Here is a 14,218-nt window from a genome sequence, read left to right as displayed (position 1 = left end):
GAATTGAGGCTGGGAGGGAGCACTGGAGCTCACCTGGCCCAGCAGGGTCCTCTGAGCCCAGCATTGCATCCAGGTGGTCTCCAGGGAAGGTGACTCCACCACCTTCTGGGCAGCCTGTGCCAGTGCTGGGTCACCTGCAGGGCAAAGTTCTCCCTGCTCAGGTGGAATTTCCTGTGTTCCAGTTTCTTGTCATTACCTTTCATCGTGCTGCATGGCCCCAGCCTCTGATACCTCCCTTCAGGCACTTATATAAAGTAAACATCTATCTATCTATCTATCTATCTATCTATCTATCTATCTATCTATCTATCTATCTATCTATCTATCTATCTATCTATCTAATCTCTATCTCTGCTCTTCTCCATGCTGCATTCTCCCATTCTCCATTTCCTCACAAGAGATGCTCCATCATTCCCTCCCCATCCTCCCAGCCCTGCACAGGCTCCATGTCCTGAGGAGCCCAGAACTGGACACAGCACTGCACTGAGCCCCACCAGGGCTGAGGAASGGGCAGGATCAGCCCCCATGTCCCACTGCCAATGTCCCTCCTGGCACAGCCCACCTCCTTTGGCTCATTTTACACTCCAGGTTTGCTCTGAGCACTTCCTGCGTTGGCCTTTGCTGTTGTTCTATCCCATTTCATCAGATTTGTGCAGTCCCACCCCACAGCAGGTCCATGTGGGATTGCAGTACTGAGAACAGAGGATCTGGATCCTTTTTATGCAGCAGGAGTTTTTCTGCCACCAACGAGGCCAGCAATTCACTGGGCTTGTYCCAGTGCAGAGCTGGCGGATCCTGATTCTCATCCCCAGGGATTTTCTGTCCCAAGATGATTCTTACAGGTTCCAGTCTAACTGGAAATCACTGGAGCATCAGCAAAGTCAAGGCTTTGTTCCTGCTGTGGCAGGATGGGGCCTTAATCCTCTCACTGTCACCACATTTGTCACAAATTTCCCTGGAGGCCAAGAGGAAGCAACAGAAAGGGCTGATTCCGGCCTCTTTTAGACCAGAGCTCACATTTTCCCAAGTGCTGGATTTTTAACTGCAATTGTGATCCAAAAAATAAAACAATTAAGGGAGATTTAACTGAGATAATCTGAATTATTTTTTCCTGTAATTTCAGTGTTAATGACAGCTGCTGCTGCAGGGCTGCCTTCCAAAGGGGTGGTGTCAGGAATTCCCTATCTCCTTGTAGAAGGAGATTGCTCTTACCTCCACCACAGATACATCACTCAGCCCTGGGGTACATCCATGCCATGGTTTGGGGTCTATCCAGACAGGAAGGGTCTTGCAAAAGGACTATTTACAAAGCCAAAAGTTAACTTTGTTTTGAAAGTTTATTGGATCATCTTGACACAAAATCATTACAGCAGCTTGTGGTATATTGTTTTCTTTTTCTTTTTTTTTTCTTTTTTTCAGGGAATGTTGATAGCAAATAAATTTGTGAATGTAACACATCATACAGTTTCAAAATTCTAGAATCACTGCACAGGATTCTGTAAGAGACTCTACATGCTAAAGTGACAGTTTTCATCCATGAATTAAAAAAAACCCAAACACTAATTGAGGAACATTATCCTTTAAGACAATTTTAATATGTTCATTTTCTAATACACAACTGGCTAACCAAGGGAGGCTGACCAAAACCAAACCCTCCACGTCCTGGCAGCACGCTCGGACACGGAGCTGGGCCTGGCAGGGAACCCAGAGCACCAGAGCAGAGCCTTTGCCAAAATACCTCCTGTGGGAAGAGTGTAAAGAGCACAAGACACGCGTAAAGTACAGGACATCACCCAAGGGATAAGAACAACACTTGATCCTGCTCCCTGYGTAGGAGTTCAGCGTTTTAGGAGTGGTGGTGGTGCTGGAGACGTGCAGACCCAGCCAGCTGCTCCCTGGGCACCTTTCTGGAGCAACCAACTGCTCTTGACCTGTGCCTCAAAGTGAAACCGTTCCACGGAGTTTTGCTCGCTGGGTGTGGAATAGCAAGAACAGAAATGGAGTGGGGGGCATAAAATTAAGATGAAAGCAAGGGATGTTGGAGAAGGACATCAGCTGAGCATCTGCAGGACATTGCAAATCCCCTTCCTGTTGGTGACTCCACAAGATTCTAACAGTGCAGAATGGGCTTCAGTTCCCAGACTCTCCCTTCTTCCCTCTAAAGAACTGCTACAGACCCAAACCTGCAGCTCCTCAGCCCCTCCCCATCTGCACCCCGGCAGGGAGAGCAGCTCCTCATTACCCACTCTCTTCTCTGCACCCTGGCAGAGAGAGGGGCTCCCAGTCCATTCCTCTATCCAGCATCCTGTCAGGGACAGGGGATCCTCACCCCATCCCCTCCTGCACCCCAGCAGGGACAGGGGATCCTCACCCCATCCCCTCCTGCATCCCAGCAGCAGAGGGGATCCTCATCCCTCCTCCTTCCTGCAACTGGGCCAGGGGCTCCTCACCCATTTCCCCTCCTTCACCCTGGCAAGGAGAGGGGCTCCCAATCCATCCCTCTCTCCTGCACCCCGGCAGGGAGAGGGGCTCCCAATCCGTCCCTCTCTCCTGCACCCTGGCAGGGAGGGCTCTCCACAGGCACCCAGGGACATTTGTGCTGCGAGGGCAGGGCCAGGGGACGCTGAGGGGACACTGAGACAGAATGGCCCTGCTGCTTTCAGAGCACAGAGGCAGGGCAGGGCTGTACCTGCACCCGAGGGGCTGCACCTATGGGTGTTTCTCTAACCTGGTAATGGTCAACCTCAGCTGGTGAGCGACAGGATAAAAAAAAGCAGGAACAGACCCCTCTGGATTTCCAGTTTCTTGCTACAGTTTAACTGTTCAGGAATGTGAAATTGAAGTGGACTCAAACACATCAGCAGAGACAGCTCAAAGGGGAGAGGCCTGACAGACTCCATGTGTGGGGCATCGAGGGGARCACAGACCCAAACAGTAACACTTCCAGCCCCTTTCACGCTTCCACGCTCGACTCTTCCAGCTGTCACTAAAAGAAGGTTAAGGCTCAAGGCAACTACTATAAACAGAAACTCAAACATCCCAGTTCTCACAGGGCTCCTTTGGATTAGCTCAAGGAGATGGAGGATGTTTATATGCTGATCACAATAGATCTTGAGATAATAATAATAATAAATCATATATATATAAAAAAAAAACCAAAAAGAGGCCTTCTGGTCCAGCACCAGCCTCTGCTAGAAATATACATCAACTACAGCAGCCCTGAAGACATATTCCATGGCTAAGGATTAAGTCAACCTTCCCTGGCATAAGCACAAGCAACAAACTGTGCTACTGTTGATAAAGTCCTGCTCAGTCCCCRTCCCACGCAGATGAAGGTCATGGGATCATCATGAGCTGCTGAATAAATAGTGCCCGCCCCTCCCTCCCTCCCTCCTCCCCTCCCTCCTCCAGTCATGTCACCAGGATCTCTTTGGGCTAGAAAGGGTTAACACCACAGTTTGTAAAAAGTTCTGAAAATAAAAAGGTAACATACAGCCTTAAAATGTCTAAACTGCAACCAATGGTGGAGTTAACTGAAAGCACGTGCCCCAGGGTAGTACATGCGTACGAGGGAGAAACTTAACACTTGGGTCTGCTCGTCTTTACACGCTGGGTGTGTTTCTTGTCGTTGGAATATTTTATGAGGAATATTCAGCACTTGGACAATGTCTCTTTCATCTCGTCCAACAAGTTGCTAAGCAGGGTAGAATCATTACATTTCCCATCTATGGATACAGAGTTCTCTCCCTTGGAAAGAAAAAAAAAAGGAAAAAAAAAATCATTAGCTCCTCTTCCAAGTGGGGATAGTTTTGTTCCCAGCCAAGCTCAGGGGCTGGAAGAAGGCAGAGGAAGGCAGGGAAGGCTCCAGGTTGAGCTTCTCTCAGGGATTACAATGCTCTCACCTTTTTTACCAGTAGGCAGACGTGATGGCCYTGGATAGAACGGCTGTACATGGATGCACACGAATCAACGCGTTCCACAACTGCGGACAAACAGCAATTCCAGTTAATTCAATTCCATTTTAATTCAAGCCTTGCTTCCCATGGAGAGGAACCACTGCTCTGCCTGGCCTCAAGGAACAGAGGCTTCTACACAGGGGAGGAGGAAGTCAGGGTTAAGATGTGCCTGGCTCCTCCTGGCTTCTCTCTGGATATTTCACAATAATGAGGTGAGTCATTTGTCTCCTAAGCCACAAATGTTCTGTGGCAAAAACACTGCTCACAATGTGGATTTCTTCCCCAGAAATACTTTCAGTGAGGCAATGTCTAATGCAAACAGCAGRGCATGATGAAACAGCCAGTTGTTTTGCTTCAGTGTTTTCATTAGTAAACCCAAACCTGAATAGCTGGGCTCTCCCTCGGTGAAATGAAGCACTGGGGAAGGAGGTTGAAGCCCCGCAGATCAAACCCACTGTCCAGAGGACAGTTACAGCCCTAACACCACACCAGCTACTCCCATGATACCTGTCACATGCCTCACTGGCTGCAGGAATTCCACAGGGACACAAGAAGAGTTCATTTTGAAGAACACTGCATGCTTTGAGTGTTGCAAAACTGGAGAAAACTCCTCTCCCAAATTTGTTTAATCTGGACATCACCTGCTCCTTYGGTGTGCTTGCCAAGCACAGCAGAGATTTTAGAATATGGAATTTTGCAGAAGGTTCTGCAACAAGGAAGACTCACCTGAAAAATGATGATGAAAACAAATCTTTGCCAGTAGATGTTGGAAAGAAATGCTAATTCCATCTACTTTAATAGAACTCATGTGCAGATCTCCAGACTCTAGGAGCTTGGCAAAAGCGTCACTGCAGAACAGGAAGGAAAGTAAATGTTTTATTAGAAATGCAAGTGAACTCTGCTCATCAGCTCCATGAAACACGTCAGGATGCAGACATTTAAATACTAATCAGCTCTAGGAAAATGGCTTTACAGCAAAYATGGAAACCACACTCCAGACTCCACTGGAGCAGCCTGTGCCCTCCATCAGAGCTGCCTGTGCCAGCCCATATGGCACAGAGCTGCCTCTGCAGAGCCACTTGAACAAGTCCCTGGACACATCTGAACAGTCCAGCACACAGAGACAYTGAGCTGTGAGCAAGCCCCCAGGAGCAGGCAGAGCTCAGGCTGCCAGGGCAGCACAGCACTCACCTGTAGCAAGGCGTCGTGATCAAGTATGAAGCGCAGCTGAAGTGCAATTTGAAATCTAGTTTTTCATGGGTTGAACCTTCATCATTCTGCAACAGGGCAAAGGGAAGGGGATGAGTGGGAGCYCTGAGGCAGCAAGAGGAAGCACAAACCCCACCCAGCAGGCACCAGCTGAGGGCTCAGTTCCCTCCAAACAGCTTGGCCTGAAGCATCAGTCTGAGAACCACCCCACCACAACCTCAGCCCACTCAAAGGTCTGGGCAGCTGGGTTGATAAATGCATCTAGAACAGATAAGGGACACAACAGGCCACAGTTCTGCCTGCACTCTGCTGAAATTAACTGAGCAGACTGAGTTTAAACTAACACTTGGACATGTGGTTTTACAGTTCATTATTTCCTGAGCGAAATAATAAATTAATAGTTCCCAGATTCTTAGATACTAAAATAGAACTAGCATGCTATTTTTAAGAAACCCATAAAAGAGAGATAATAGCTGACTCAGGAGTAGCCACAACTGTCTCTATTCATTTCCTTTGAGCTGTTCACACAGCTCTTTCATTAATAACTCTACTGAAATAACATCAGAAGCCCACACAGTCTTATCCAGCTCAATACTTATTAAACAATGCCTTCCGCTGACCTCACTCTTGCTCTGGGTTTCCACCCTCTTTAATTCTTGTTACTGTTTGCCAGCCTTGCACCAGGCTGCAGTGTCCAAGTGATCCCTGTATAACTGAGATGAGAAGAAGCAGACCCTGGTTCCATCTCTCCCCTCCCCAGCAGATCAATGTGATTTTCTAGCTGACAGCGTGGCACATGTTCCAGGCTGCCTTGCTCACACTCTGCCAGCAATGAMAATCTAGGATGTGCTTACGCACGATTGGGGGCACTCTTTGCACAAGATGTCATGTGAAAATGTTCCTTGCAGAAGGGGCTGCTGCAGCAGGGATGAAATGATGCCTAAAAAAAGCTTGAGAGCAGAGCTTTCCACCCAAGCCCGGCTCCCTGACGCAGTTCCAAAGGAAGCAGAGGCAGTTGTGAGCTGCACTTACTTTGACTATAAAGGACAGTGTTCCTTTTAACTTCTGAGCCATAACAATACTCTGAAGTGTAAACACAAACTGGGCTTCATTAGAGATTCCTAGTGTGAAGAGAGGGAAAAAGTCAGGTTAAAACAAGGGTTTCCAGACCTAAGTAATGGTTAGAATAAACTGACTTATGTGCAGACTATTTTTGAACCAAGTTTGAAATTCTCTGTGAGCTGGATGAGAGTTCTACACACAATTCCTGTGGTGAGTCAACAGCGTTGCAGCACTTGGGTCTCTCAGAAGCAGCAGTGGGAGCTGGCATTTGGTAGAGGTTATTGAGCAAGTGGCTGGGCACAGTGTCACAGTGTCACATTTTTAAACTATTTGCATAATTGAAAATTATATMTAAACATTTCAGAGTAGCTTTCACAGCTAATTTGAATGCTAATGTCTCTATGTTTTCCTTGTCTGTGTCAAGAACTGCCTTATACAAAATTAAAACCAAATAAAATACCCCAGTGCTTTTATGGGGGATTGAAATGCAGCCTGAGGCCATTCCAGCTCTCTGTGAGCTGGTTCAAGATTCAAATGAACTCGCTGGTGGAGGAAGTGAAATTCWGGGGAGCTCAGTGATTTGACTGCACCACTGTTCTGTACAACACTGCTCTGTACAAAGCCATTATCCTTCATTTCTGTGCCTGACACTTCTGAAGGGCTCCCCTCCTTACACATCACATTCACTGCCTCTGCCATTCAAACAGTGGGACAAAAGTTCCAGAATAAATCCAGAGTGGTTCTAACACTTCACAAATCTTGTTTCATTTTAAATCTCATAGCAAGCACCTCATGAATTTTGGGTTCCTGCATTCAAAGGAGTGCCAGCCTGCAGGCACCTGGGAAAGGAACTCAGTTGGACTCCCAGCCCTAAATTAAGGCTCTGCTCTTGCTGCACAGAACCACCTGCATTACAGCCACTTTCCAGGGAGCTGCGGGAAAGCCCAGGAACACCCAGGCAGAGCCATCTTTTTCTGGAAAACAGCAAGAAGTTGAGACAGCTCTTCCCACAGGAGGGCAGTGCAGCGCCAGCCACACTCCAAGAGCCCTGTGCAAAGCTGTGCATACCAGGGGGAAGCTGGAAGGGCACAGGGATCCCATCGTGTACTGATGATCCTTCTGGTCGGAGCATTTTAGTGTTGAGAGAGTCCAGGACATTCAGTTCCATGCTCTTAAGGAAGCTAGTGCTTTTGTTCTCAAAGATTACAGAGACAGTGACTTGGCTGTCATTCTGGAGGTTTCCTTGAATATCGTAGGTCTGCAATGAAGGGAAAAAGATCACAGCAAGGAGTCAGAAACTTCAAGGAACAGAACACTGCTCTGGGATAAATCAAGGTTCAAAAAGGAGGTGATTTGGTATAGCTAGAGAATAATGAAAGCACACTGGTGATCAGGTAAGGATTGGGAAAATATCAACTTAGAAATCAAAGTGGGACACCCAAAGGAAAGGAAATGGAGCTTGGTTATAGTTCTACGGCCTGGGAGTTCTTCAGKTATGTGATGGCTACATAAAGTCACTGCCCCATCCTCAAGGTATTCCCTCKCTTAGGGAACACAGAGGACAACACTGGGAGCTGAACACCCAAAACTCACCATTTTGATGTATGGGTTTTCGGCAAGAAGGCGGTAACTGGACATGGGCTGAAAAACAAGAGAGAAATCATAGTCACACGAGAACTAATTCCTCTGAAAAGGGCAGACACTGTGCTCCCTCCCAGGCAGCTGAGCTCTGCCTTGTCCCCAGGCCTGGGCACAGCTACTCACTGGGAGTGGCTCATCATCTAGTGTTCCATTCTGCACCGACTGTGGGGGCTCCTCCTCRCTGTGATGACTCTTCTTTTTGGATTTCTTCTTATCCTTTGATTTCTCTTCTTTCTCTTTCTTGTGCTTTTTCTTCTTATGCTTGGAGGATTTCTACCAGGAAGAACAAGAAACTACAACAAACCCTTAAAGAAACCCTCCATTCCCAGCCAAGACCCCTCTACCACACTTCCAACTCCAGACTCTCACTCTCTGCACTTCCTGGACTGAACAGTTTCCCTTTACTGCAGAACCCAAAYCAGAGCTCCCATTCCTTAAATCCCAAACTCAGTGTGGAGTCCCAGTACACCCTGGTCCCCACCCAGCTGCCAATACCTTATCCCAGCAGCCTGGGAACAGCACAATTCTGAATCTCTCCAACTGGTTGGAAGCTCAGCTTTAACTGGGACCTGTCCCTTGGCTCAGGGAACAACCAAACCTGTCCCTATGAGCTGTTTAGAGCCCCTTAAGGCCCACACCTGCACTGAGCAGATGCTGTTGGTAGTCCCTGTGTGCTGCTTTTTAAGGAATTCGAGACAGCAGGAGAATGTGGCTGAGAGCAACTCCATAGAACCAGAGAATTGTGAAGGTTGGAAAAGATCTCTAAGATCATCAGGTCCAACCATCAACCCAGCACCACCACTAAACCATGTTCTCAAGTGCCACATCCACAGGTTTTCTAAGCACTTCCAGGGACAATGACCACTACTGCCCTGGGCAGCCTGTTCCAATGTCTGACAATCCTTTCCATTAAAAAAAAAAATCTTTCTTAATATCTCATCTAAACCTCCCCTGGTGCAACTTGAGGCAATTTCCTGTTAGCTTAAAACACTTACCTTTCCTTCATCTTCCTCCTCCTCATCTTGCTCTTCCCTTTCTTCTTTTTTTACCTCTTGAGGTTCAGCCACCACAGCAGTGCCCACTCCAGGCTCGCTCTGAGAGGATGAGCAGAAGGATTATGGAAAGCAGCTGGAGCAACTCAATCCCACACCAAAAGAAACTCCACAGTGACAACTCCTCACAATTGTTATTTCAGAAATTRCATTAGGCTAACGTGGTATCAAAGCTTTCATTTTATGCCTCCAAAACCCAGCAAGTACAATCACCTGAGGACACGATTCAAAAGGTTTCCTCCAAGGAATCCATCCCMTTATATTTCTTGTCTCTTCTTCCAAAATCTCCCATCAAAATTCATGAGAATTTTCCTTTCACACTCTGTCTCTCATGTCTATTAATGTTGCTAGAGTCTAGCTCATACTGGGAAATAAAACCATACAATTGTATAACATTATACCCATCAATAACAAAATCAACCAAGCCTGGAGCTGCATCTGTATTTCTATTTCAATTCCTTGATCTGCTTGAAGTCTGCCAGTACAGTTTCTATGAACTGAGGAGACACAATATCCCTGCTCCCCAGCAGGAAGTTGAGGAGATGAAGCTTCTGTTCCCCTCTGTGCTGCAGCATGACACAGCACTCCTGCACGGCTCACAGGCAATAAACAACCAGAGAAGTTTCCTCTGATGGGGGGAGATTCTTACCTGTGGCTGGGACRTGGGAGCAGCTGGTGGAGCAGTGGAGAGCCAGAAATCCAAGTCCTCCCCCTGAATTTCAGGAGAAAAAAAAATTATCACTGTTCTTATATCATTCTTAAAAATCAAATAAAAAAATCCAACACCCGCCCCAACAATAACAACCACAAYAAAAGAAAACAAAAAAAAAAATATCACAGGCCTGGAACATCTGTCCTATGAGGAAAGATTGGGAGAGCTGGAGAGGAGAAGGATCCAGGGAGAGCTCAGAGCCCCTTTTGGGGCCTGAAGGGGCTCCAGGAGAGCTGGAGAGGGACTGGGGCCAAGGGCTGGAGGGACAGGACACAGGGAATGGCTTCTCAGTGCCAGAGGGCAGGGATGGATGGGATATTGGGAAGGAATTGTTCCCTGGGAGGGTGGGSAGGCCCTGGCACAGGGTGCCCAGAGCAGCTGTGGCTGCCCCTGGATCCCTGGCAGTGCCCAAGGCCAGGCTGKACAYTGGGGCTGGGAGCAGCCTGGGACAGTGGRAGGTGTCCCTGCCATGGCAGGGGTGGMAYKGGATGRGCTTTAAGGTTCCTTTGAACCTGAACCACTCTGGGATTCTGTGACYCTACAACAATCAAATCAAACCCTTAAGTTCCCATRGAAATGCAGCATTCCAGAATGCTCCTCATGCACAGATCTGGGGTACATTCAGGAGCAAACAGTCCAAGAAACTTCACTTTGAGCATTTCCAAGGCCCAGCTGACAGCCCAGCACCCCTACAGGGTGCCCCAGGCATTCCAAGGGCTGCAGTGCAGAGGGACAGTGCAGCTCTGCAGGGGGTTAACAAGGACAGTATTTCCAGTAACTGTCAGGTTTTACAGCTGAAAGGTTCTGAAGTGCATGAGAGACAGGATGCAGAACAAATGACACTCACAATACGAGTTCCAGATATTTTGCTAAGGAGTTCCCCACTTGGAGAACAGACAAAATAACAGCAAACTCAGCTTCCACGTGAGCACTGGCAGATCTACTGTGTGGGCTGTGGTGAGCTGAATTCTGCTAACTTACGAGGCTAAGCAAATGTTATTTTTATTAGCAGAAATCTTTAAATAGTGGCTGGTACAGTTGTAAAAATTTCAGGAAATAAAGGTTGAAAGCATTCAGCTGTTTGAACTGTCAAATGTGATTGTTCCTAAGCAACGAACTGAACTCAGCAATAAATAAAAGCAGTAGCTAAAATACTGCAAGTCTTAGAGAATTACCTTTTTTCCTTCTTCTTCCTCCTCCTCTACCACCTTTTTCTCTTTCTCTTTCTTCTTCCCTTTGTCTCTCTCTTTTTCTTTATGTTTCTTTTCCTTCTTTTTGGGTTTCTTGCTCTTCTTCTCTTCTAAGGGAACTTCTGCATCTGGTGACTTCAGGGTCTCAACATTCCTGTGTCTCTGCACTGGCAGCTTCTCACTGTCTGCTAAGGGTCTTGAAAAGAAAGAGCCCATTACTGCAAAGAACCCCTTCAGCCAGAAGATCTGTCCAAGACAAGATGTGCTTTGTTTTTAGGGAGCTGGGYCCCCAAATCTGAAATCAGCACATACTTCTGTACCTGGAGTTTATTTATGCAACTGCAGATATTGCCCTTGTGGGTTAGGAGGCAGAGGAAACAATTGGAATGTGACTGAGAGCCAAGGTTTTGTTGTTTAACTCTTGGAGGTGCCAGCTAGAGGCTCAAAGGCTGAGTAACACCCACAGAAGAACAGCTACATGGAGTATTATAGGGTGTTTCCATGGAATCCCTCTCYAAGGAAAAGCAAGGATGTGGAACAGCATTTCCAGCAGAGTGGAAATTCCAGTAGTGGAATGCCAGCACGGCTCCAACAGCCCTTGAAGAGTGTGSGGCTGGTTGCTCTCCATGAATAGATCACTTCAATTGGGAATAATTCGGAATAATTTTGRTTTTGGGAGATTGCACTATGACTTTCTACTCTATCACATTTTAGAAGTTAAATGTAACTTCATCCACCTGTTTCCAAAAAGCACCAAAAGTAGTTCATATTTACACTGCATCCCAAATCCACTACTTGGGAAAAAAAGTCCACAAAAATTTCTCTTGTTCTTGTCAAACATTTCCAAAAATCAGCAAGAATTTCTGCAAGTGCATCTTTTTTTCTGTTTCCTAGCTTTTATTTATATTATTTTATTTAATTTTCATATTTGCACAGCAAACACCAGTTCAGGAAGATTTTTAATGGCTTCAACTGCCTCAAACTTTTTTGCTTATATTGCATTCAGAACCAGACTTGATCCATTTTTCACTTTCAGACCCTAAGGGAAGATTGAACAGCAAAGAAGGCTTCATCTTTCACCATTTTAGATACATCTGTACAGGAACAGCATTGGTGCTGAAAGCCAGTGACAAAACAGACTCACACAAATGCACTGATTTCAACAATTCCACCACTCTTCAAGGACTTACACTGTCCAAAATCAACCAACCTGGCAAATGTCAACTATTAGGAGATATTCTTACCTGGAAGGCTTCCCTGAAACCAGACTGCATGTGAGCGTGACAGACAGAGCAGTGCAAGCACAGAAAGAAAGAGAGAGGACACAGACATGAGAAACCATGACAGGAGAGCACAGCACAGGTGGCAGAGGGGAGGGAATGGATGGGAATGGATGGGAATGGATGGGAATGGATGGGAATGGATGGGAATGGATGGGAATGGATGGGAATGGATGGGACAGTCCAACAGTCCCAGATGCCTCCTGGAGCACAACCCCCAGGGCCTGCTCTGCTGGGTGTGCCCAATGCTGGTGAGGCTCATCATGCAAATACACAAAATTAATTTTCTTTAATATATTTGTCCCTGCAGACTTTGAGTGGCTCATGAAAAAAAGGAAGTTTTTCAGAAGTTTTTTTCATTTTTTAAAAATGCTACAAGACTTTATTGCAAGGTATTGAGGGGCCAAARCTCTCCAAATTGGGAATTGTAAAGAAAGGCATAGACTCCCAAGAATCAGAGGAAGAGAGAGATCCTACACACCCCCCATGGGCCTGCACAGTCTGCCAAACTTTACAGGAGGCATCCCTGGACCATTAATCAGTGATTATTTTAGYGTGGTGATTTTGTAAAACAGCAACAAAAAAAAATCCAAACCAATCTCCATGTGCAATACTGAACAGGCCAATGCTCATGGTGACGTGGATGCAGCTGAGTGGGGACCAGCCCAGTCACATCTGTGACATGCAGCTCACTTGGTCACACCAGAACAACACTTTACAACAGTGGGAGCACAATGAAGAGCCACAGGGCAATGGGGTGGGCCAATATGGGTGTTACAGGTCAGTGATCACAGCACAGGCTTGCCAYGGACACAGAGGGTCTGAGAGGACAGATGGACACAGGTCACACCCAGTGCCAACACAGGTCAGAGAGACAGTGGGACACCCAAACCTCAGAATAGCTCACACCTGATCCAGTGACCCTGCCTGTGCTTCCTGTCACACTAAATGACTCCCCTGCCCCTCCCAAACCTCTCACATGCTCAGGAGTTGAGATTTTATCAGCCAAGSTGCAGTGGGAGTCCAAGCTGGTTTAGCACCTGAGGTTTCATCCACGCCAGGGGAGACACTTTAGCCTTTCCCCTGGTGGCCTGTAATGCCTTTGCCTGCTCAGCCCCAGCCCTGCCCTCAGGCATCCCCATTAGCAATTCACTGAATTCCCACACAAAACTGCCACTTACTTATCCAGATCTATATCAAGCGCCTTATAGGGATCATTGGGATCTTTGTCATCTTCATCACTGGGCAAGGCATTCTGCAGGAGAAAGAAACATCCACTGAGGAAACAAACCACTGGCAATTTCCAAACTCAAGCTTACCACCACCTGAATTTAATTGGTTTGAACCTGTGAATCCTGGACCAGGCAAGCTGCARCCAGGCACAGTAAGTTACAGGAACAATGCACTCCAATGCAGCATCCAGTTACAAGATTAATTTAGAACAGAAGCCCCTTCTGCATAAACTGCAGGATTTGAATTGCTGTTGTTCGGTTTTGATTAAAGGAAATTTTAGAAACAAATACAACTGACATCATTAGCATCTGCAATTAATTATCATCAGCTGCAAAGCTGCTGACTAGACAGCAAGTTACTGTCAAAGTGAAGCAGCAGAGCATAATAAATGCTGTTTGGACAATATTACTTTTAGAGCAGGGATGCACATTGTTTTGTTGGTTTTGATTTTTTWAATAGCTTCAGTGGCAATTTTTGTCTGTTCGTGCACAAGAAGACARTAATTTGTCCCCCCTGCAAAGAACAGCCTGGGATCATCTCAGTCATTTCTGAAACAGCTCTGGAAGTGCCACACTCCAGACTGGCTGCAGCTGTGGGGCCAAAATCTCTCAAGAGCTGCACAAAGATAAATCCCAGACCCCAAGCACAGGAACTGACCTCGGGCATCTCCTCTGTGATKATGTCGACATGGTGAGCTGGAGCAATGTCCTCCTCGCTCTCCGTGTGCAGGGAGTTGTGGCGATGGTGTTTCCCTCTCTTYTCCTTTTTCTGTTTCTTCTTTTTCTTGTCTTTCTCCAGTTTCTGTTTATGCCTTCGCTCTTCCTCCAGTTTCACGTACTGGTCTGACATGGGCATTCCTGTGGGGGAAGCCAAGCAGCTCTCA

The 14,218-nt window shown here is 46.8% G+C and overlaps 1 protein-coding gene across 1 annotated transcript in view; it reads right to left on the bottom strand.

Annotated features, from left to right (window-relative positions):
* Positions 1 to 1,387: 1,387 nt before the first annotated feature.
* Positions 1,388 to 14,218, bottom strand: part of AP3D1 (adaptor related protein complex 3 subunit delta 1) — a 43,761-nt gene continuing 30,930 nt past the window's right edge. The window contains exons 20-32 of the mRNA XM_057384507.1: positions 13,993 to 14,192; positions 13,284 to 13,357; positions 10,808 to 11,018; positions 9,570 to 9,632; positions 8,864 to 8,962; positions 7,992 to 8,141; positions 7,821 to 7,868; positions 7,296 to 7,485; positions 6,198 to 6,286; positions 5,148 to 5,233; positions 4,683 to 4,804; positions 3,903 to 3,982; positions 1,388 to 3,747 (exon numbers count right to left, since the gene is read on the bottom strand). Coding sequence (XP_057240490.1) covers positions 3,652 to 3,747; positions 3,903 to 3,982; positions 4,683 to 4,804; positions 5,148 to 5,233; positions 6,198 to 6,286; positions 7,296 to 7,485; positions 7,821 to 7,868; positions 7,992 to 8,141; positions 8,864 to 8,962; positions 9,570 to 9,632; positions 10,808 to 11,018; positions 13,284 to 13,357; positions 13,993 to 14,192 — 1,508 coding nt within the window. The 3' untranslated portion in view covers positions 1,388 to 3,651. The remainder of the gene's footprint in view (positions 3,748 to 3,902; positions 3,983 to 4,682; positions 4,805 to 5,147; positions 5,234 to 6,197; positions 6,287 to 7,295; positions 7,486 to 7,820; positions 7,869 to 7,991; positions 8,142 to 8,863; positions 8,963 to 9,569; positions 9,633 to 10,807; positions 11,019 to 13,283; positions 13,358 to 13,992; positions 14,193 to 14,218) is intronic.

Source organism: Malurus melanocephalus, unplaced genomic scaffold (assembly GCF_030028575.1).
Source record: "Malurus melanocephalus ecotype Western Australia unplaced genomic scaffold, MMel_1.1 scaffold_713, whole genome shotgun sequence".
Lineage (NCBI taxonomy): Eukaryota > Metazoa > Chordata > Aves > Passeriformes > Maluridae > Malurus > Malurus melanocephalus.
Note: the sequence above shows the minus strand (reverse complement) of the source record. Positions and strands in the feature narration are given on the sequence as shown.